Source organism: Parastagonospora nodorum (genome assembly GCF_000146915.1).
Source record: "Parastagonospora nodorum SN15 chromosome Unknown scaffold_40, whole genome shotgun sequence".
NCBI classification, from domain to species: Eukaryota; Fungi; Ascomycota; class Dothideomycetes; order Pleosporales; family Phaeosphaeriaceae; genus Parastagonospora; species Parastagonospora nodorum.
In genome coordinates this window covers 266768-286516 of record NW_001884588.1, presented here as the reverse complement: position 1 = coordinate 286516, position 19749 = coordinate 266768, and the positions used below count along the sequence as shown (strand labels likewise).

Below are 19749 nucleotides of genomic sequence, written 5' to 3'. Positions count from 1 at the left end.
CAGAACAACAAAACATCCGATTGGTACGAGGATCGCAGCTCCGAGAGGCACATTGCTATTCTTCTCAGCCAACATACTTCTACTTAACGCCAAGATGAACGTACATCCAAAAACACCATCCTGGAATGGCATGAGCACGTTTAATAACACGTTTACATATGGATTACTCACTCCAACCGGTGCTGTCAGTGAGCCCGCCTCCTATGACAGGTCCAGCAGTTGCACTGACTGCTGCCGCGCCAGCCACGAAGCCTTGGTACATGGGGACCTTCTCCAGCCTCACAATATATGAGACAATGCCCAGGGCCCCTTGAAGTAAGCCTGACGCTCCGAAGCCTAAGAAGGCACGCCCGAAGATCAAAATAGCCGATGACCTAGCCGTTGCACATATGATTGATCCAACTACCAACCAGCGATCAGTTTTCATCCATTGCGTGAAGCTCATATACTCACTTTCGAAGATTACAATACTCCCAACAAACACAGCTTTCACCGAGAAGTATTTGTACACATTCCCAAAGCACGGCTGAAACGCTGTGATGGTTAACAGATAAGATGCGCTGTACCAGGAGACATCTTCAAGAGAATGAAACTCCGTTGTTATGACTGGGGCGGCAACGCCGATAATGTTCATGTCAAGTCCGTAGAGAACAGCTCCAAGGCAAAGAGAGAGCGTGACCACAAACAAGCGCCATGATTGGAGGAAAGATAGATCAGAGTCCATATTTTGGCCAACCGTGGATGATTCCTGTTGATCTTTATTATCACGAGCCATATCCTGTGTTTTACCTCAGACGGAGTGATTGGGCATAGTAAGGGAGATGGTGTTTGAAGAACTTAATACGATGCAAGGTCCGATCTCTGCTGCTATAAGCCGGCGTGGAGATTGCATATTGCGGCGTAGGCTGCGGGTAAGATTGCGGTGGCAGGACCCAGATTCAACCCTTGTCCCTGTACCTGCACGTTACGCCCTGCCAGAGGTGGAGACCTTGTGGCAAAGACGGCATGTGCCGCCAGCGGTGTATCACTCACTACTTTCAACCATCGTTGTTTAGGCAGTCTGGCTGTCTAGACACACAATTATGCTAGCTTGACGTCGTGACAGCAGTCTTCGGCGCTCTCAGCTGTTGAGTTTTTAAAGTTGTGGATTACAAGTTCCGCGGAACCCTTGCACACGCAGCATCCTTTCCCCCGCTTGGAGGGACGTGCTCACGCAGGTAAGTACGGCCAAGTGCAGATCATGGAAAACGAAGTTTAGGATAATCTAGAGCTTGGGTTTGATATTCTCGGCCTGTTCTTAACTTTCCACGCGTCTCTCGCCAACGCCGGAAAGAAATGTGACACGGTCAGACTGAATTTCGAGGTATAAGCCGTACCTTTAGATCCTCGCCTTGTCCTAGTGTAACAATGCCTGGTGATGGTCTTCCTCCATCTGCTCTTGGAAAAGTCGTTGACTCCACGGCAACGTCATACTTTGTCAACAAAATGGCAACAAATGCATTGGCGGATCGCCTGGCAAAAAGACGTCCTGGACACAGAGTGTGTCCACCTCCCCAAGGACGGTAGGAAGGACTCTTCGACATCTTGGGGTTGTCTATGAATCGATTTGCGTCGAGGGCATCTGACTTTGTACCCCAGACTTCAGCGTCATAGTGCAACTCGCGGATTGATAGCTATAGCCGCATCAGCGTACTATCTTTCAGCACCAAGAGGTCCTTGAAACGGACCATGATCTTAGTTCCTGGTTTCAACAATTTCCCGCCAACCGCCGTAGGCTCTAGTATGACACGAGCTAGCGCGCTCGTTACTGTAAGTCGCAATGTTTCACTGATAACCGAACTCAGCTTTGGACATCTCTCAAGCAGATATGCCTCATCAATTCTCTCCCCATGTACGGCCGGAGAAACCTCTTCGCGTATCTGGTCAAGCACGCCAGGGTTTTGTCCCAGATGCGACATGAGCCAAAAGGTCAACTTGTACAAGTTTCCTACTACGCTGACGTCGACTTAGCTTGGTAATCGCGGAGAGCCCAAGGTGTACTTACGCCCAGTAATGCAAGAGAGTGAACTTCCCCATCTCGTCTGTCGTCAAGCCAACCTCCGCGAGCATGTCCTCCAACGAGTCGACGAAGTAAATGGAGCCTGGGCGGCGGGTCCGCGGCTGTCGATAGTAGTTCGCAAATGCCTCTATTATCGTTCTCTTTGTTTTTGTCATATCTCGCGCAAGAATATCTGGGAGCATAAAGAGAAATTTCCAGCCGCAGTATTCCCAATTCAGGAATGCGCTAATGAGATTTGGTGACTTCTGTAAGAGTGCAGGACCAAAGTAAGCCTGTGTTACCTCTGTGACGAAGATGTCGACACAAAGGTCGTGCAACGATATGATGACGGAGTCCTCTGAGCGACTGAGGATGGCTGTATTCATTGCATCTGCCATGTCTAGCTTCTTGAAACAACTCGGAATCACTTTGTCTTGTAGGAGAGAGTCTAGCTTTAGACCAGCGTGAAGCTGTTGATGATGTAATTCGATTGCCATTTGTGTGGGCGTTAGAGGGCGGCCGGTTCCTTCATTGTAGCGCGCTGTTGGGTGTTGATGGAACATAACTTCGCGACTTTTTCCCGAGATGCCCCCTAGAATATACATGTCCATCGTAATTGGGTCTATGGAGATAGTCTTCGAGTTCTTCCAAACGCCACTAATGTCATCTGGAGACGTTAAAACGTATATTGTTTGTCCGGCTACTGTCATAGCAAACGGATCGCGCGAGGGAGAGAAATGCTTTCTTTGGTACATATCAGCAATCATTTTCTGCAGGAAATGTACGAGAGTTATGCGCCGTTTACCTTCCCTTCTCAATGGCGCCATTGAAGTCGACGAAGAAGCTGAAAACATGACCTGCTCAGTGTGAACAGACGCAGTTGCGGTAGGTACATGAGATTCACTTACCAATAACTGCCATAGCATTAGTAGGTTGCGAGCATGCTCCAAATTTCATACGCATACGTACATGGAATCCAGTATGGAAGCTCTTTCGGCTCATCTGGGTGCAACCGTGGCCTGATGGTGAACCTCCATAGCCTCCATGAAAGTAGTAGACTTAATGCAATGAAGCTTATCCTGACAGCAGTTGCACTTGTTGTAGTATCCATATCATGAGCAAAAGACGGAAACTCGAGCAATGGTACGAGATGAATTGAACAGTCCTTTCGTTGTAAAATCTGCGTTTATTTGAAGTTTTGTTTGCAACGTTACCAACAACCGAGGGCGTCAAACTAGAGCAGCCCCGCCGCACTGCAAGTAAGACAAAGGATCTGCGAGGGATATGTTGTACCTAGCAAGCCACTTTGCCCCAACTATGTATGGTCCAACCAAATTGAATTCTATCATCATGAAGCGTCTAAGCGAGTGCAGCAGACTGCGCCGCAATCACCGTTCATCACAACATGTATCTGCAGTCAGCTCAGATCGGCGCCGAAATCGCGCCCCATTTCCTAGCAAAGGTCTATAAACTGCAATTTCAATTGTTTCGGCGTTATTGTAGCTTTGCCGTTGTATATACTTCAGTATTGCAGTTCTGTAAACAACATGTAGCCATGTGCGTAACATAGATAGTTATCACCGTAGCGCCTTGAGGACACGGGTGGATACCATAGGTACCCGGACTTATCAACTCCACCGGGATACATCGGGATCCTTAAACTATAGTCTGACATTTATTTGCTATTCCTGCCCATGATGACTAATTTGCACTTGCATCTCAGCATGGCAAAGAACAGTGGTGTTGCCGTGCTGTTTTGGGAAGTGTCGTGTGAGGCATCGCAGTTCGATACCTGAGTTTGCAGTCAATGCAAATGTTACGTTGCATCTTTTCTCCTCGTGTACTTCCACCATCGATTTTACAAGAAACGAAACGAGCTCTCTTACTCCGCATTCTGTGTCCAGATACCTAACAAAGACGAACATCCTGCGGATGTGTGTTGATATATCGAGCCACATACCATCCCTTGCTCTGCTGCACAAATGCGGACCAGGAGAGAATATGAGCTCCATGGTATTGTTACTTTGTTTGTGCGTCTGAAACCACTCTTACAGACGTCACGGGTCACTCTGGCTCAAAGCAATCAATTCTGGGAAGTTCTGAGAATAGTCCGTAAACGTTCATCCAGCATTGTTCACCACTCGAATTCTAAGTGCAGGAGAAGAATTTTGATGCAAGGAAACCGACACCTGCTGTACCTTACTAACGTGCGTATTTCCTACTTCAACTTTAAGGCTACCATTATAAGTTGTGTAGTATCAGTCCGGACAAGTAGAGAAATATATTTTTTCGCACCCTTAGACTCTTAAACGTATTCACGCTTAGGCGCAGCCCTGGTCTGGCCCGCAGAGGCATTCCCTGCGACCAAGTGAACAAGGGTTCGAGCACTTTAGCCTATTCTTGTCAATTACTTGTAGGTTCAAGTGATACACTATGTTTTGCGTTGACGTCGCATCGCGGCGCAATTATGGCTTCCAGGCATAAATCTTGATACACTGGGAGACGAAGGAAGTAGTACTCCATATGCGTTATCTGTGTTACCTTCCTCGTGGAAGATGATGTAAGAATTGGCTCATGTGTTTCAACTTGCTGCATAGGAGGGACTGCGGCACCATCATTTAGTGCGGCAGTAATAGATTTCATGAGAGCAATTCATAGAAACGAGCATGTCCCAAATCTCGGTTGCGAGGCACACGCTTGCGTAGTTTGAGTAGTGGGGCCGAGGAGAATCCGAGGCGCAGATGTCTTCAAAATCGCCCCGCATTAGACGGGCGTACTAGTCTAGGGTATAGATCAAGAATTGAGGCGGCAGACAGAACTGGATATCCTACAGACGTTCGAACGGTTTCGCTGGAAGCCCAGGATAGAGCGCCGTGTATGCTGCTTTGGCTTAGCGTGGTTCCCGTTCGACCGGGACATTACGCCTTCTTGAGCTAATGCAAGAGTACGCCTTGGAGTGGGGCACACCAACGGCCCCCGAATGTGTAGTTCTCTTAGCCATGTGTGTATGTGGCATAGTGACCGGAGCTTAGCACTTTTTGGCAGGAGTTTTGTGGACATGAGCGAATGCAATGTGCGGCGCCGACAACTATTACCAGTGCAATGACTCTCCAAATATTCCTATTCATAATGTTCCCGTACTGTCTATTCGATCGAGACTTCGTGCCAAATCTTTTCGATATTCAACATTGTGCACGCTTTCAGCACTCAACATCAACCGTTGCACTTCTCGACCTCATACAGATCTTGCGCCATGGAGTCTGATATCATGGCCTTCGCCATGTTCTTGGTTGCTATGTTCCTTCTCGTGATGAACAGTATGGGCGTCGATAGCTATGTATATCTTCATGTAAAGCTGCTACTGCGAGGAACATCGCTTACACAGTCTCAGATCGTCAAGAAAATCAGCTTTTCCAAGACCACCAATCTATTTTCTAGCTTCAGAACTACGATTCATGATTTCGTAAGGTGGTAACCATGCTAGCTGCAGTTTTCATGCTAACAAAGCCCTCCTGTAGCGATCAGGACGATTCTACAAACCGTGGAGCACAGCCCAACCAATCATCATCTCAACAAAAACGCAAATTGCAGAGCTTAGCGAAGCTTCCGCTGTACTGTCACAGAGAGCTGTGTATGCTGATGTACGTCTTTGCTATCGACAGCATACAATTTGGCACACTTATATTGGTGTATAACTGACCAAGAGAAGATGTTTGGCTTCAAACACACCTTAAACGGCTTCAACCACAACGAAGTCGCTGGAGTGAAGTCGCGCCTCATGGGAAGACTTATTCAGGTCCAAGGCGTTAGCAACCTTCCAAAGATCTTTCCATACTTGAACAAACGTCTGCAGCAAAGCCTTGATGAACAAATCGCGCTAGCCAAGAGACGACCAGATGGTGTGACCCTCCCTGTAGCCTCTACCGTCCGTACTGTAACTTCTCGCGTCATGGCGGTTTTGTTCTTTGGCGAGCAGACCTCTCGAGATCCGGTCTTTGCTGATGCACTGATTCGCCACCCTAAAGAGATGGTAAAGTGTATGGCAGCCTTCCAAATTATGCCTGGTTTTCTAGCCCCGTATGTTTCACCAACTTCCGGATATGAGTAAGTGAAGAGATGACCATGTTGACCACAAGTCAGGTTTGTACATAATTTCATCACCAAGCGGGGGCAAGCACAGGAAGTAATCATCAAAAAGCTGACAGATATAATGGGCTCTGGCCGAGACATGTGGGACGAGCCATCGCCACTCAAAGAGGTAGAGCCTCACATCTGTCTGCACAATTATTCAACGCCAACTAATGACACCGCAGCTCACGTTCGCATGGAACCATGCATCTCTGTGCTTAGATAGCGAATACTGGAATGGTCCCGAACACCAAGCTCAAAGCCTGCTGGGCATGTGGTTCGCGGCTGCGCACCAACCATGGATGAACATCGACTTCATTATGCTTCATCTTTGCCGGCGTCCAGATATCCAAGAAGCGCTAATAGAGGAGATTGGCAGCCTAGAAGACCTCACGTACGACAGATTGATGGAGCTTCCATTGCTGGATAGTTTCATCAAGGAGACCGTGCGCTTGCATCCTTTGGACACACTGGCTGTCCGCAGAAAAGCCCTCAAGCAATATACATTCGCCTCTGGTTCCCCACAAGTTGCCGCTGGTGCAACGGTCGCTGTGTCTTCGTACGACATGATGCACAACAGTACCGATTACCCATCCCCCAACGACTTTCAACTGCGAAGATTCATGGAGACGGGATCTTCGGTGAAAGGGACGCGCTTCACGGAAGTCTCGGAGAAGTTTCCTATCTGGGGTTATGGATCGCTTGCTTGGTAAGTCCCGTGCCTTCGCGCGTGAGAAGCATCGTCTTTGAAGCAGGCTAATACGACTGTAGCCCTGGGCGGTTCCATGCTAGTCTTGTGATGAAACTTGTCATTGCGCATATCGTTATGCGGTACAACATGAAGCTTGAGGATGACAAGGCGAGGACGCTGTGGAAGTGGGAGACATTTACGATGCCTTATGAGTCCACTAGATTTGTTCTTGAGGAGCGCTCATCTCAAGATAGTAGGAAGGACTTGGACTTGCTCTAAGAAGAGCGTTCGGGGTCAGAATTGCGATCACTATACACTCAGATGCCTAACCTGTGTTCTTGACTAAACTTCGCTAATTTAACAGGGGCATGATGTTTCCTCTTTCAAGGACAGCAGTGCTATGCATGAGGAAACAAATACGACTTAATTCAGCGTGATGACTATAACATGAAACGTTGTGGTAGCTTCTCGTCATTGTATTATACATAGCCGTATCATCCCGCTCCAAAATGTGGCATGTACCTACTCCAACGTGGTTCTTGAAAGACGCCATCCGGGAGATGCGCAATATTAACGAAGCACTCGACGATCAAGTATATCCCTGCGGCTACGTACAGCAAAGTCGTACTTCCCTGGGCTAGGAGCACTGAGGCAATGAAAAGCTTTCGAACGCCGGTGCTCAAATAGGGAATGAATGAAAAGGATGTGCAATTTAAGCAAAAGACCGTCTTGAACGTGTTCAAAACATACCGCGCTTCTCTTCTAACCATTGTTGTCGGTTTCCAAAGCAACAGAATCAAAATCACGATGACGAGTGGACTACTTATGACGAGACAAGATGCTCGCCAAAGCATTCTTTCTGTTTTAGTAGAGAAAGGTCCATTCCAGGCAAGCAAGTGGATGCCACCATACAGAGTGCCAGCAAGCAGGGATCCCGCCCAGGGCACGGCAGTCGGTGATAGATTTATCGACAGGCCCCATCGTTCTAAAGCATAACCGTGTGTTTGTAGACGTGCAATGGACATTCCTTGGGTCAACATTTTCTCTGGATTCTTTTCGTCGAGCCAGTAGCTTCCAAAGTCCCATCTATGCGTAATACAGTCTTCTAGTCGTAGATCGCGAGCAAGCTTGAGTTGTTCTAGTTGATTCGCCGTCATGATCGCATAGGTATTTGTGTCTATTAATTCGCTGCAGTCGTAAATCGTGAAGCCGTGTACACTCTGGCCAGGACATAATTTCTAGCTAGGGGGTCCGTCCGATCGAATCTGGTTTCGTGTCCACTCTGTGCAATCGTTGATGGGTAAGATACGTCGAGGTCGTCAGGCTTGTTTGTTTGTTGCTCGGCACCTTCCAATGCAGTCCCGAATTTCAGATCTATCATCGAGATCATGCCACCCGATAACATAGTTTGTGACAGAGATGTCTCTCTCGAAGGCTAGACGAAGATTGTGGTTACCATTAGCCCGAGAATAGCCTTCGACATCGGCCTTGAATGCTTCTAGGAATCCGTCCATGGTGTCCTTCACCTTCATCCAGGCGCAGACTCCGATTGCGTGATTACTGGAACAATAGATGATGTGCGGCATCTCTATATCCAGAGGTTTATCCCACCACGAGAGATATATTAGTAGGCAACAGAACGCATGAAGAACGGTGTTTATCTCTAGAAGGCTGATAGGATGTGCGGTCGCCATTCGTCCAATGGTTTCCGCAACAAACCAAGTTGCTTGGACACAGACGAGAAACTTGGCAAATGCGTTGGCTTTGCTTTTGTCTGGGATAGTTTCTACGGAAATGTCTGGAAGAAGGGGTGATTTAGCCCTCGCTAGTTTGCGGAGTGCGGCCGAAGTGAGAGTCAGCCGCGCACAATCTTGACCTCTAATCAAGGAGCCTGGTTTTTCAGCTTCGAAAACAAATCCCCCCATGATAGCAAAGTGGTTGTGGATTCGAGTCCAAGCATGAGTGCGTGTCAAAGGACTGCTATTTCCGTGTATGACGCTGTTTTGTTGATCAAATCTGGTAATCGAGAGCGGAATATCATGCTCGGATGGTGATGCTTCTGGACTTGCAGCCTCGAGGTCTTGTTGTGCATACGAACTTCTCCAACGTGAACGTGCGAACAACACCTCTAGCCACGTAGCGGTCGACTGCATCACTTTGGAGTTTCGAGTAAGGGCTTCGGTAAGGTCGTGCATCTGGTATCCTAGAGCGCGTGCATACAGCATTTGGTTGAGAGCGGCGAAAGCAACCTAAAATGAAATCAACATGATTACGCTCAATGTAGCGCAGCCTGCCGTGTTTCCAGAATAACGTACAAACTCCGGCGCGCACAAGCCGATGCACACCCACTGAACTTTCTTCCAAGCTCGATGACTCCAGCCAGTCTTCCCGTACTGCGGAATATCTAGATGCAACGAAGTGTAGGCACATAAAAGGAGTGTAAGAACGCACGTAGACAAAATATTGAACGAGCCCCTCACATCAGGGGTGGCTTTCCACACAGCGGTACCGTTGGCTGGCACGTTGCCAAATGGCTCTCACATACTTAGATAGCTGCGTGAACTCTTCTCTGTGATAACAGAAATCCTGGCAAGGTTACGCCTTTATGTAGAACGTGTTTCAGCCCCATGGCCCCATGGTCTTGTCTCAGTAAGCTGGGATTATGCTACGGTTGTCGTTCGTCAACTATAGTTGCACAATGACCAACTAGATTTGGCAAACATACTAGCTAACGGAACGAAGAAATTCCGATTAGAAAGCATGTGGGAATGATGGGGCTTTGAGCGTTTGTCTCGACTCGTACAGCAACATGAAAGCCGCCTCACCATGATGAGGAAACCTTGTCTCAAGCTGCAAAAGCAGCTGGACGTCGCCATCGGTACCAACACGACAAGCCGAAGCCCAACTGACTGAGGCCAAATCTCGGTGTACTTGAAACTAATAGGATTACTGCTGGATGACGTATAGAGGAATGGGTGATGCCTAGGTAGGAACCCAAGCTAAGCTAGCACGTGCCGATAAGATAAGAAATAATTCACGTGAATAAGCATCTCGGACTTTTTTCCAGACGCAACAAAACCAACCAACTATGGCAGCGCAAAGAACATCCAATGCCGTCGCGAATAAGCGCAGAGGCAAGAAGAGGCAGTCGAGAACCGAAAGTATGAAACTAGGTGATTTGGAGGGATGTTCATGTTTTAATGGCAAGCAGTTTCTTCATCCAGCGAAAGCGATAGCGACAGCGACAGCTCCGTGCCAAGCCAAAAGAATGAATCTGTAAAATCAAAATCAGTCTCGCCATCTTCGGAGGACACACCGGAGCCCGTCGCAGCCCCCGCCAAGAAGTCGAAAAAGCAGTCCAAACCAGCTGCGGTCGAAGATGAGGCAAGCCAGAAAAATGACTCCGCAGAATCAACATCGCCATCTTCATCGCCATCTTCAAGCGAAGCACCAGAGCCCGTCGCAGCGCCCGTGAAGAAATCAAAGAAGAAATCTAAACCAACTCCCGTTGAAGATGAGGATGTCTCCATGACCGATGCGCGACCAGCTCCAGTCATCAAGAAATCCAAGGCTCCTACGGAAGATTTTAGCGCCATTTACCTGCGCAAGATCGCTGCGGAGCTAGGCGACGACATCGACAAAGTGCGCGAGGCGCAGGATTTCAAGGCTAACAGCGTGCCGATGCTGATTCATGCGCTGAAGCAGGGAGAAAGTATGTTTTCGGCGGAGGAGAAGAGGAGGGTTGTGGGCGCGGCGGGGCACTAGGGAGATGGGGCAGATTTGCATGGGATGGAGTCTGGGAGATTGGTTTATTCGTTGAGGTGTAGAGTTCTTCTATCCAACCATTCGCGCCTACAATCGGGTGGCATCAATACGCCTCGACTTCGATACTACTCCTCCATTCTAGTTCAATCTTCCACGCTAGGCTGTATGGATGCCGGATGATGACCATGTCGTGCGCCAACTTCATCACTTTGTCTCTCTTCTCGGCCTTTTCTCCGCTTGGGAGCACGAGCAATGTTTCGTACGCCCTTTCCAACAACTTCTCCTCGTACTCCCGTCTCATCTCGTCGTCACTCGTCCAGTCGATGATTTCCTCATAGATGCCTTCCAACGGACTCGCCTTGTATGTCTCGTATTTGACTTCCCTTGTTGTTGATTCCAGCGTTGCACCGAGCCGGAGGCGACGCTCGTCAATGAGGCGCTTTATCGTCTGGGCTTCTTGGGTTTCGTGTATCTCGGCGATGCGCGTGTATGTAAGATGGGGAGCGGGCAGACGGCCTTCGAGGTAGGAATACACGGGTGAGGACGGAAGCTGCGTGGACAGCGCGGAGGTGTACTGGGTTTTGGTGCCGTGTTTGCGCGCGTGGTCGACGAGTTTGTCAATAGCGGATTGGGAACGGTGGGCGTCGTCCCTGTGCATGTTAGCCTCGAAACGTCTTGGGGCGCATGGCTGGAAGTACATACAAGTTCATGTATATCTCCGCCAGCTTCAATCCAACTTCAGTGTTCTCGTCCACCTTGGCAGGCCCCAGGCCTTCGTAGAGGGCCCGTAGCCCCAGCCACGCTTGCGCATCGTCGGGCTTGAGCTTCGTCGCGTCGCGATATGCCTTCGCAGCATCGTCCAAGTTGCCGAGTCCCTCATGTGCGCGCCCAAGAAACAGTCTCGCGAAATAATTGCTTGCATCCTTCTCCAGCGCGGCCTCGGCTTGCTCCTTCGCTTCGTCCCATTTCTTCGCGTCGATGGCCGACTTGGCAGCCTTGAGCGCCGCTTTGGTGGACATGGTTCGGGTTCGGAAGATGGTTTGGCCGTCACGGCGGCAGCAACGAGGGCTATGAATGCGCCATTGAGGGAGCTTTGGAGGTCTGGTGGGGTCTTTGCGGAATATCGAAGGGCAGGCGATGACGTGCGTTAGCGCGCTCCAGCCCTACGAAAAGACAAACAACAGACGTCAACCATTTTCCGTGCCTGGCTAAGTCGAGCCGCATCACAAGACTTCGCTACCTCATCTGCCCGCTTTTCTTTCCTTATTGTTGAGCATCTGTCCGAGTTCTGTGTAGCGTGTTGGCCATTCGAAGCCGGCGTCATGGCGTCACATGCGGACAGCGCGCACGACTTGCTCAATCTGCCAATATCAACCCTGCGGCAATACGTCGAGTTATTTCCAAAAGAGGGTCTTTCCAAAGTCATCACGGGATATCTGAGCAGTGGTGTTTCAAGATACCCGCTCAGAGACAAGCCCAAGAATGCTCCAGATTTGAGCGAAGGTGGGGTAGCTCTTGACGATAACGACCCCCTCACACAGGAAGACTGCTTGGTCTTGATGACAGTCAGTCAATACTGTAAAAATCTTTGAAAACTTCATCCTTACTCAGCTACAGGAAGGCATACAAGAGACGAAGCAATCTGCACTCGCACATTGCTTGCTGGGTGACTTTTACTTGTTCCTGGAAGAGTACGAGAGTACTGTCGAAAGCACGCGCAAGGGATTGAAGTATGCCGCTTCCGAAGCAAAGAAGACCGATTTGTCATTTCAGCAGACACTCGATGCACTCAACAGCACTCTTGCCACTGCCCTTGTTTACTACCAAGCGCCTAGAAATCACTTGGAGGCTAAGAACATCTTCCAGTCAATTCTTGAGCGCAAACCGCAATTCACTTCAGCTCTCATTGGCATTGGCCTGGTTCTAGAAGAGGAGGAAGAATATGAGCAAGCCCATGACTTCCTGGAGAAGGCGCTGAAACAAGATTCTTCCAACGGACGTATCGGTGCAGAGTCAGCATGGTGTCAAGCACTCGCCGGGGACTACAAGACTGGCCTAGAGAGACTTCAAGAATACCTCGAGTACCCGCAACTGGATGCTTCCACCCAGCGTGGTCGTGAGCTTCGTGCTCAAACGTTGTACAGGATCGGTATGTGCATATGGGAGCTCGACTCCTCAAATGCTTCACGGCGAGACAAGCAAGGCGCGTACGCAAAGTTCTTCGCTGCAATCAAAGCGAACCCCAACTACGCGCCACCCTATACCATGCTGGGTATTTTCTTTGAAGACTACAACAAAGATCGCAAGCGAGCGCGCCAATGTTTCCAGAAAGCCTTCGAGCTATCGCCATCAGAGATCGTCGCAGCTGAGCGCCTTGCTCGACTGTTTGCCAATCAAGGTGAATGGGATATCGTGGAAGTCGTTTCACAAAGGGTAGTCGACTCGGGTAAAGCACGTCAAGTACCAGGATCGAAGCGAAAAGGCGTCAGCTGGCCCTACTCGGCGCTCGGTGTTGTCCAGATGAATAAGCAAGAGTATCAGAAGAGTGTGGTCTCTTTTCTTTCAGCACTGCGCATCAGCCCTGATGACTATTATTCATACGTCGGCCTCGGTGAAAGCTACCACAACTCGGGCAGGTATAACTCTGCATCGCGAGCCTTCAAATACGCCGAGAACCCAGCCGACAACGTTCTCAAGAAGCGATCCGAAGACGAGAGCTGGTTCACCAAATACATGTTGGCAAACGTCAACCGGGAACTAAGCGAATTTGACGAGGCGCTGTCTGGCTATGAAGCAGTCCTTGCTACCCGACCAAAGGAGTTTGGCGTATCCATTGCACTTTTACAGACATTGGTCGAGAAAGGATGGCGCTGCATCGAGACCGGCTTCTTCGGTGAAGCTATCGACAGTGCCATCCGTGGTCTTGAGGTCGCAGCAACCATCGCGGAATACAAGCCTGACGCTTTCAATCTTTGGAAGGCTATCGGAGATGCATGTAGCTTGTTCACCTGGGCACAAGAGCGACTACCCGAATTTCCAGCGGATGATGTGCTTGACTTACTCCGGAGCAAGTCTGATGTTGGCGTCGACTTCGATGTTTTCAGGGACATCGATGACATTGGAAGCGATGCCTTGGCATCTCTCACAGCGGAAAAGGAACCCATGCTCGCAAAGGCCCTGCGCGCTGCTATACTCGCTCAAAAGCGAGCTGTTGCAAGCTGCGCGCACGACAAGCATGCCCAGGCAGTGGCATGGTACAATCTCGGTTGGACTGAATTTCGAGCTCATGTCTGTCTGGAACAGGAATGCAGCAGCGATGGAAGCATGACGACATTTCTCCGAGCGGCGATGAAATGCTTTCATCGCGCTATTGGACAGGAGGCGGGCAACTCCGAATTTTGGAACTCGCTAGGTGTCATCACATCTACACTGAATCCGAAGGTTGCACAGCATGCGTTTGTCAGATCACTACACCTGAACGACAGAAGCGTGCACACTTGGGTCAATCTGGGCGCATTGTATTTGCTGCAGAATGATACAGAGCTTGCACATCAAGCTTTCTCCCGTGCACAGTCTCAAGACCCAGACTACTCCCTTGCCTGGGTCGGTGAAGGCCTTGTCGCGTTATTGGCTAACGACTCGAAAGAAGCGCTGTCCCACTTTACGCATGCTTTCGAGCTTGCTGAATCTTCCTTGCTTCTTACCAAGCGACAGTACGCTCTGTCGACATTCGACTTCCTAATTTCTTCACCTTCAGCTGGGGGCGACATTACCAATCTCATTCAACCACTTTTTGCTTTACAGCAGCTCAACTTCCAGGCGCCCTACGACATGCCCCATAAGCATCTGGCAGCTTTGTTCTTGGAACGGGTCGGAAACCATGAAGCAGCTGTAAAGGCATTGCAGTCCGTGAGCGAGAATGTTGAGCAAGAGTACGAGAATTCGGAATCGCAGAAGTCATTAGCACGCGTCGCACAAGCGAAGACAGATCTGGCACGAAACCTTCTCGCCACAGGGTCCAACGAAGCCGCAGGTGAAGAAGCTGAAACTGCTCTTGATCTCATTTCCGAGGTCGACACTAATGCTGGCGTTCTTTCCACAGAGCAATTATCCAAGGTTCAGCTCTCGGCGCGCCTCACGGCAGGGTTAGCACACTACTTCAACGGCGCTCTCGATGCCGCCATCCCATACTTCCGGACCTCGCTCGAAGCGACCAGCTCAAATCCAGACATCATTTGTCTTCTCGCCGAGGTTCTGTGGGCCAAGGGAGGCGCAAATGAAAAGCAAGTTGCACGCGACCAGCTTTTCACCGCAATCGAGAAGCATGAAGGCCATGTCGGTCTCTTGACTTTGATCGGCGCCATGACCGTTCTCGACGACGATCTCGAAACAATGGAAGCCATCAAAGACGACCTCGATCGCTTGCGCACGAACAAAGACCTTACAGACGACCAACTTGCTCGCGTGGAGAAGGTCATCGAAGCCATCTCCATTAGTCTTGGCGGTGAGGAACAAGAGCTCGACGAAGCCAGGCGAAGCATCATGCTTACCCCGTGGAAACACACGGGCTGGTCCGAACTCGCGGACGCAGCGGATGGCGATGTTTATGCTAGCACAATGGCGAAGGAGACGGCGATGCGCAATGCGCCGCCGAATGGAAGTTTGGGCGCTGTTGGACTGGCAGGAGCGTTGGCTGCTACGGGGCATGTTATTGATGCTCAAAGAGCGATTGCGTTGGCGCCGTGGAGTACGGCGGGGTGGAATGCGTTGGCGGAGAGTATTAAGAGCGCTTGAGATGGGCGCAGGTTCGTCGAAGTGTATGATAGGACACTCAGATAGCATGTTCACTACGAGGATAGCGATGCAGTATATAAGGTAAATTTTATTCGCATGAGAAGCATAAAACACGATAAAGAAATATACAAATAGACCAAGAATATAAGCTCTTCTGGATGAGATGAGCGCATTATTCCCTTGTACATTACAGGATGTTGAATCTGTAATGTACATTAAGCTAAGATGTCTTAAAAAACTCTGTCCTAGCTTTTTTATGCGCAGAATGTTTGATCCAAACGTTTCCTTAATAATTCCTACTGGAAAAATGAGCCATCCTGTTAAGTCACTTAGTTCCCTCAGTAAAACACTCATGTTACTGAAAACAAACTATACTTACAATTACTAGCAAGCTTGGGCTAGTCCTTTTCCAAGAGGATTGATGTTCAGCGAACGGGTGCCAAGGTAACCCCAGCCGTTAGGAAGATGAAGGTTGAATTTGCGACCAGCGGATGTGATTGTTGGAGGGCCTCCGATTCTACCTCCATTTCGAACTGAAACACTGCTGCAATTCGCGTGCTCGCAGTAGCAGCGTTGCTCGGCTGCCCAAAGAGCATACGTAGCGACAGCAATGCAGACAGTCTCGCATTCCCAAACATCTATTGTGCAAGCGAATGATTCTGGGGTACAAGCGGCGACCACGCCGTAGTGAACCCCACCAGCAACCGACAAGCAGGCATAGCACTTGGCCTCTTGGGTTGGATCTTCGATGTTGATATAGTTCGGGAACCACGGTGCATCCTTGAACCTGAATCTCTTAGCATCAGCAACGGGCTGAACGCTGTAATCGTGACCACTTCCTGGAGCAATACAAGGCGATACATTTGACGCTCGTCTATATTATGCATCAGCATTTAGCTTATGCAGTACTGCTCAATACGTACTTGACAACGTCTGTTCCGTCAGGATTCGTAGGGATAGCTAAGACAGCTTGGAGGCAAAAGAATGCCACAAGGATTCTATCAAGGCTGTTTCTGATTGAGAAAGGCAATTCGTCTCAGTGATGTACTTGGAGCTCAAGTAGAAGAGGTAAGAACGTTGAATAGTGTAAGAAGATGTTGGATGTTCTGATAAAGATGTGAGCACTATGAGATACCGTACAGCTACTTATACGCTGTAGAGACGGTTCTTTCCCGGCCTACCTGTCTTAGCTCCCTCAATAGTCGGGTTGGAGGAGTAGTTAAAGTGAATACTGCATGCTACGGATCCTGGTCAATGCTAGTGTACTTAAGATAAGCCGGTGTGTCTGCGGTGAAGGAGCTCGTATTTCTAAGTCAGTCAATGTGTTAAGTTCATATTTGGTGTAGTAAGTTGACACCGAAAATTTGAGCTCTATAATATCTAGCTAAACAAAGTTTAGAAGGCCCTTTTCATATGCAGGAACAACTCAGAGGTCCTCGCCAGCCTTGTGTGGCTGTAATCATGGCTTTTCCCTACATCATTGCCTCTCTAACAGCTTTTGAGTATTCTAACTTGCAAACATTCGCGTAGCACATAACGAATGCCGCAGTTCTGGTTGTAGTGAGAACAATCAACAACGTAAATAGCCTGGTTTATTTACTTACTTCCCTCGCTATCCTCTCCTGTCGACTCTCGGCCTTATTCGTTCAAAATTTGTTTCTGACTGTCTGGTATTTCTCGACGGGTTTCTGTAATAGCTTCTTACGCTACACGGAACTATGAATAATGAGGCTAGATGTGTGTATCGGCGGATTGAGGTCTTCACAAGTCGAACGTCCCGTGTATCTTACAAGCTTGATCTCTTCTCACGACCAAATTAGCGGGACTTGAGATAACCCTTGCTTGTCCCCGTATAGAGTTTGGTATAGTTCCATGCATCCCACCAAAGAGCATTGCTAGAGCTTCTAGTGCCTTCTCTGAATCAAGACGTTCATATCCTGGTGTCTAAGATTGCGTTTAGATCTCATTGGCATCTTTTTTGCCATTTGCTCACTCCATGTGATACTCTGCATTTGTGTACCACTATTAGACATCCATTCATCATTTTTCTAATTGACTTCACTTGTTCCTAGCGCCTATGATGTGCCGTCAACCTACTTTTGCGTACATGCGCTTTAGAGATCACACGTGTAATGCGACCGATGGCCCAAACAATGTTCAAAGGCACATATACGAACTACAATTACGGCAGTCCATGAGCTTTTAATAGCTCTATCACAGAAAGGTGTCTCTGAATCGCATAAGGGGAGCAGCAAGACAGGGATTCTTGCACGGATTCCAGGTGAAAACGCTGGCGAGACCTTACAAAAAATGTAAGCTTTAAATGTTGATTTTTCAGGCTTCACCATACTAACGGGAGTAAGATGGTAAGGTTGTTGACGAGCCATCGCCATTGAATCATCATACCAACGGAGGGAAGAGAGCAAGATTGTTTACGAGAAATAACCGTTAAATCATCAAACTAATGGAGGTGAAGACAGTAAGATTGTTTATGAGCTACTACCACCCAAGAAGGTTGATGATCTTCAATCTGTTGAAAGCTCAACACGCTATATAATCCTAATAGTCAAAACGGAGAAATGATGAAGCAAAGCTGCTACGTTATGAGGAACGAGTCTGTCTTTAGCTGAGTCGCCCTGTAGCTATAACTCATGTTCGAGTTCAACACTGTAACCTGAACTCAGAGAAGCAGAATACAAGGTCTCGCTCAAAAGCCCTAAGCTCTTACAATAAGATGTCGTATAGTCGTTGTCCGCTCGCTGCTATTGGCTAGAGTGCGCTTTTGCAACAATTACATCAAAGAAACTGCAGATAGACTTAGGGAATGGCCCTGAATCCCAATTGGACGCATGAAGTGAGTTTCCAAGCTACTACGAAGGGAACTAACGTGAGTTCAAGTGACATTGCTGACGGAGTTGGAGATAGATCGCTTAGTTCGTAATCTTGGAGTTTTCATGCAAGTACCATTGTACATTGCGCGATAACTGTAGTGCGTCTCCTCAACAGCTTTAGAGAGTCGCGCTTGCTAGATTGGTGGGTGGCTTACAGTCAAACGCGCCAAAGTGCTAAAGCTGCGCTGTAAGTGTTCAATTTTTTAACTTCGCTGCATGCCCGCTGTCTAGATAATGGTCAGGATAAGGTTTGACGGATGGATTACTGGTGGAGAAGATGTTGGCACGCTGGTGTTTGTAGGGTATTAGAGTGGAATTGACGTATGAATGCAGAAAGTAGACGACGTTTGCGAGGTGAATTCTTTGTGGTAGCGACGTGGGTGATCTGATAGATGCGATTAGGACAAGGGATGTAGTAATGTTACACTTGAAGACCGAAGTCTCTGAATAGATAAAACGACTGATGAATAGACTAGGACAACTGAGTCTGATTGTCATGAAGGTGAAGGATTATGTTGGGTATATGTACTCTGTGCTAACATTATGTGGAATGTACGACAATTGATCAATCTCATTGTTCATCGGGGTCAATGTTCGAGTAGATCGTACTCATGCAGTGGTATGTGGGCGCGGTTACAACCCAGCCCCAGCACCAGGGAACTTTGCAAGCAAGCTCTTGTCGTACTTGGCCATCTGCGGACATCCAAGCTGCGCCAGAATCGGGTCCAAAGCATCAGTCAACTTCGAGACGGCAAGCACAACATTGCCGAGCAAGCCCTTGAGAATGTCCGGCGCAGCAGAGTGTACGGCCTGGAATGCGAAGCACATAGCGTTGTTGCCCTCGAGGAGCGTCGCGGCGTTGAAAACACCGCCAGTCAAATCGGCAATGTTCACACCAGTGAAGGTGTTAGGCTCGCCAGTGTTGCCTCCAATGACCGCCATGTAGGGAAGTGCTTGGAGCGCACCTACAGCGTCGAGGGCAAAGTTGAGAATGCCATAGTCGTTACCGGGTTGGCGGCGGTACCACTAATCGTGCAAGCGTCAGCTTTGTGAAAAGTGAAATGGTTGAAAGTCGCAATCAAGTTTTAAGACACAAGGAAACAAGGAGATGGAAGAAAATAGGTACAGGAGTACTACGAAAGAAAAGGAAAGAAGTGATACTTACGTTCTCGGGGATACGCTCAGCTCCATGCTTCCACTTAAAGCTTCCCCTTTCTCCACTGACACCTTCGAATGACTTGAGTGTTTGTTTCACTGAAGGAAATCTGTCGGGGTATTCGGTACTGTAGTTGGCAAAGAAGTGGGTACGTGAAGAGATATGTTTGCCGGTGTTGATCGCAAAGTGCGTGAGAGGGCCGGCCCAGTAGCGTCCGTTGGTCGCAACGGAGTCCTTGTACTCGAGCACCGCGAAAAGGATGCATGACAGTCAAATCGTAGCCGTG

General features: G+C 48.8%; 11 protein-coding genes across 11 annotated transcripts; 5 read left to right on the top strand and 6 right to left on the bottom strand.

Moving 5' to 3' along the window:
• Positions 1–163: 163 nt before the first annotated feature.
• Positions 164–724, bottom strand: SNOG_15812 (hypothetical protein; the record flags this gene model as incomplete). Its single annotated transcript, XM_001805898.1, has 2 exons — positions 164–321; positions 454–724. 2 exons carry the CDS (start codon positions 722–724, stop codon positions 164–166), a joined length of 429 nt encoding a protein of 142 aa, XP_001805950.1.
• A 683-nt stretch (positions 725–1407) lies between these two features.
• SNOG_15811 (hypothetical protein) lies at positions 1408–2018 on the top strand (the record flags this gene model as incomplete). Its single annotated transcript, XM_001805897.1, has 3 exons — positions 1408–1562; positions 1689–1809; positions 1845–2018. The coding sequence occupies 3 exons, from the start codon at positions 1408–1410 to the stop codon at positions 2016–2018; spliced, it is 450 nt and encodes a 149-aa protein (XP_001805949.1).
• Positions 2019–2040: 22 nt separating this feature from the next.
• Positions 2041–2959, bottom strand: SNOG_15810 (hypothetical protein; the record flags this gene model as incomplete). The annotated part of the gene is made up of 3 exons (XM_001805896.1): positions 2041–2782; positions 2844–2895; positions 2947–2959. 3 exons carry the CDS (start codon positions 2957–2959, stop codon positions 2041–2043), a joined length of 807 nt encoding a protein of 268 aa, XP_001805948.1.
• Positions 2960–3920: 961 nt separating this feature from the next.
• SNOG_15809 (hypothetical protein) lies at positions 3921–4050 on the bottom strand (the record flags this gene model as incomplete). Its single annotated transcript, XM_001805895.1, has 2 exons — positions 3921–3964; positions 3999–4050. The coding sequence occupies 2 exons, from the start codon at positions 4048–4050 to the stop codon at positions 3921–3923; spliced, it is 96 nt and encodes a 31-aa protein (XP_001805947.1).
• Positions 4051–5306: 1256 nt separating this feature from the next.
• Positions 5307–7136, top strand: SNOG_15808 (hypothetical protein; the record flags this gene model as incomplete). Its single annotated transcript, XM_001805894.1, has 6 exons — positions 5307–5355; positions 5630–5679; positions 5748–6142; positions 6179–6296; positions 6352–6875; positions 6938–7136. 6 exons carry the CDS (start codon positions 5307–5309, stop codon positions 7134–7136), a joined length of 1335 nt encoding a protein of 444 aa, XP_001805946.1.
• Positions 7137–7366: 230 nt separating this feature from the next.
• On the top strand, positions 7367–7515 carry SNOG_15807 (hypothetical protein; the record flags this gene model as incomplete). Its single annotated transcript, XM_001805893.1, has 2 exons — positions 7367–7450; positions 7480–7515. The coding sequence occupies 2 exons, from the start codon at positions 7367–7369 to the stop codon at positions 7513–7515; spliced, it is 120 nt and encodes a 39-aa protein (XP_001805945.1).
• Positions 7516–8176: 661 nt separating this feature from the next.
• On the bottom strand, positions 8177–9685 carry SNOG_15806 (hypothetical protein; the record flags this gene model as incomplete). Its single annotated transcript, XM_001805892.1, has 3 exons — positions 8177–9106; positions 9173–9261; positions 9661–9685. The coding sequence occupies 3 exons, from the start codon at positions 9683–9685 to the stop codon at positions 8177–8179; spliced, it is 1044 nt and encodes a 347-aa protein (XP_001805944.1).
• Positions 9686–9945: 260 nt separating this feature from the next.
• Positions 9946–10622, top strand: SNOG_15805 (hypothetical protein; the record flags this gene model as incomplete). Its single annotated transcript, XM_001805891.1, has 2 exons — positions 9946–10018; positions 10069–10622. 2 exons carry the CDS (start codon positions 9946–9948, stop codon positions 10620–10622), a joined length of 627 nt encoding a protein of 208 aa, XP_001805943.1.
• Positions 10623–10725: 103 nt separating this feature from the next.
• SNOG_15804 (hypothetical protein) lies at positions 10726–11641 on the bottom strand (the record flags this gene model as incomplete). Its single annotated transcript, XM_001805890.1, has 2 exons — positions 10726–11272; positions 11325–11641. 2 exons carry the CDS (start codon positions 11639–11641, stop codon positions 10726–10728), a joined length of 864 nt encoding a protein of 287 aa, XP_001805942.1.
• Positions 11642–11944: 303 nt separating this feature from the next.
• Positions 11945–15416, top strand: SNOG_15803 (hypothetical protein; the record flags this gene model as incomplete). The annotated part of the gene is made up of 2 exons (XM_001805889.1): positions 11945–12187; positions 12240–15416. The coding sequence occupies 2 exons, from the start codon at positions 11945–11947 to the stop codon at positions 15414–15416; spliced, it is 3420 nt and encodes a 1139-aa protein (XP_001805941.1).
• Positions 15417–18940: 3524 nt separating this feature from the next.
• Positions 18941–19249, bottom strand: SNOG_15802 (hypothetical protein; the record flags this gene model as incomplete). The annotated part of the gene is made up of 1 exon (XM_001805888.1): positions 18941–19249. The coding sequence occupies one exon, from the start codon at positions 19247–19249 to the stop codon at positions 18941–18943; it is 309 nt and encodes a 102-aa protein (XP_001805940.1).
• Between the last annotated feature and the right edge of the window lie 500 nt (positions 19250–19749).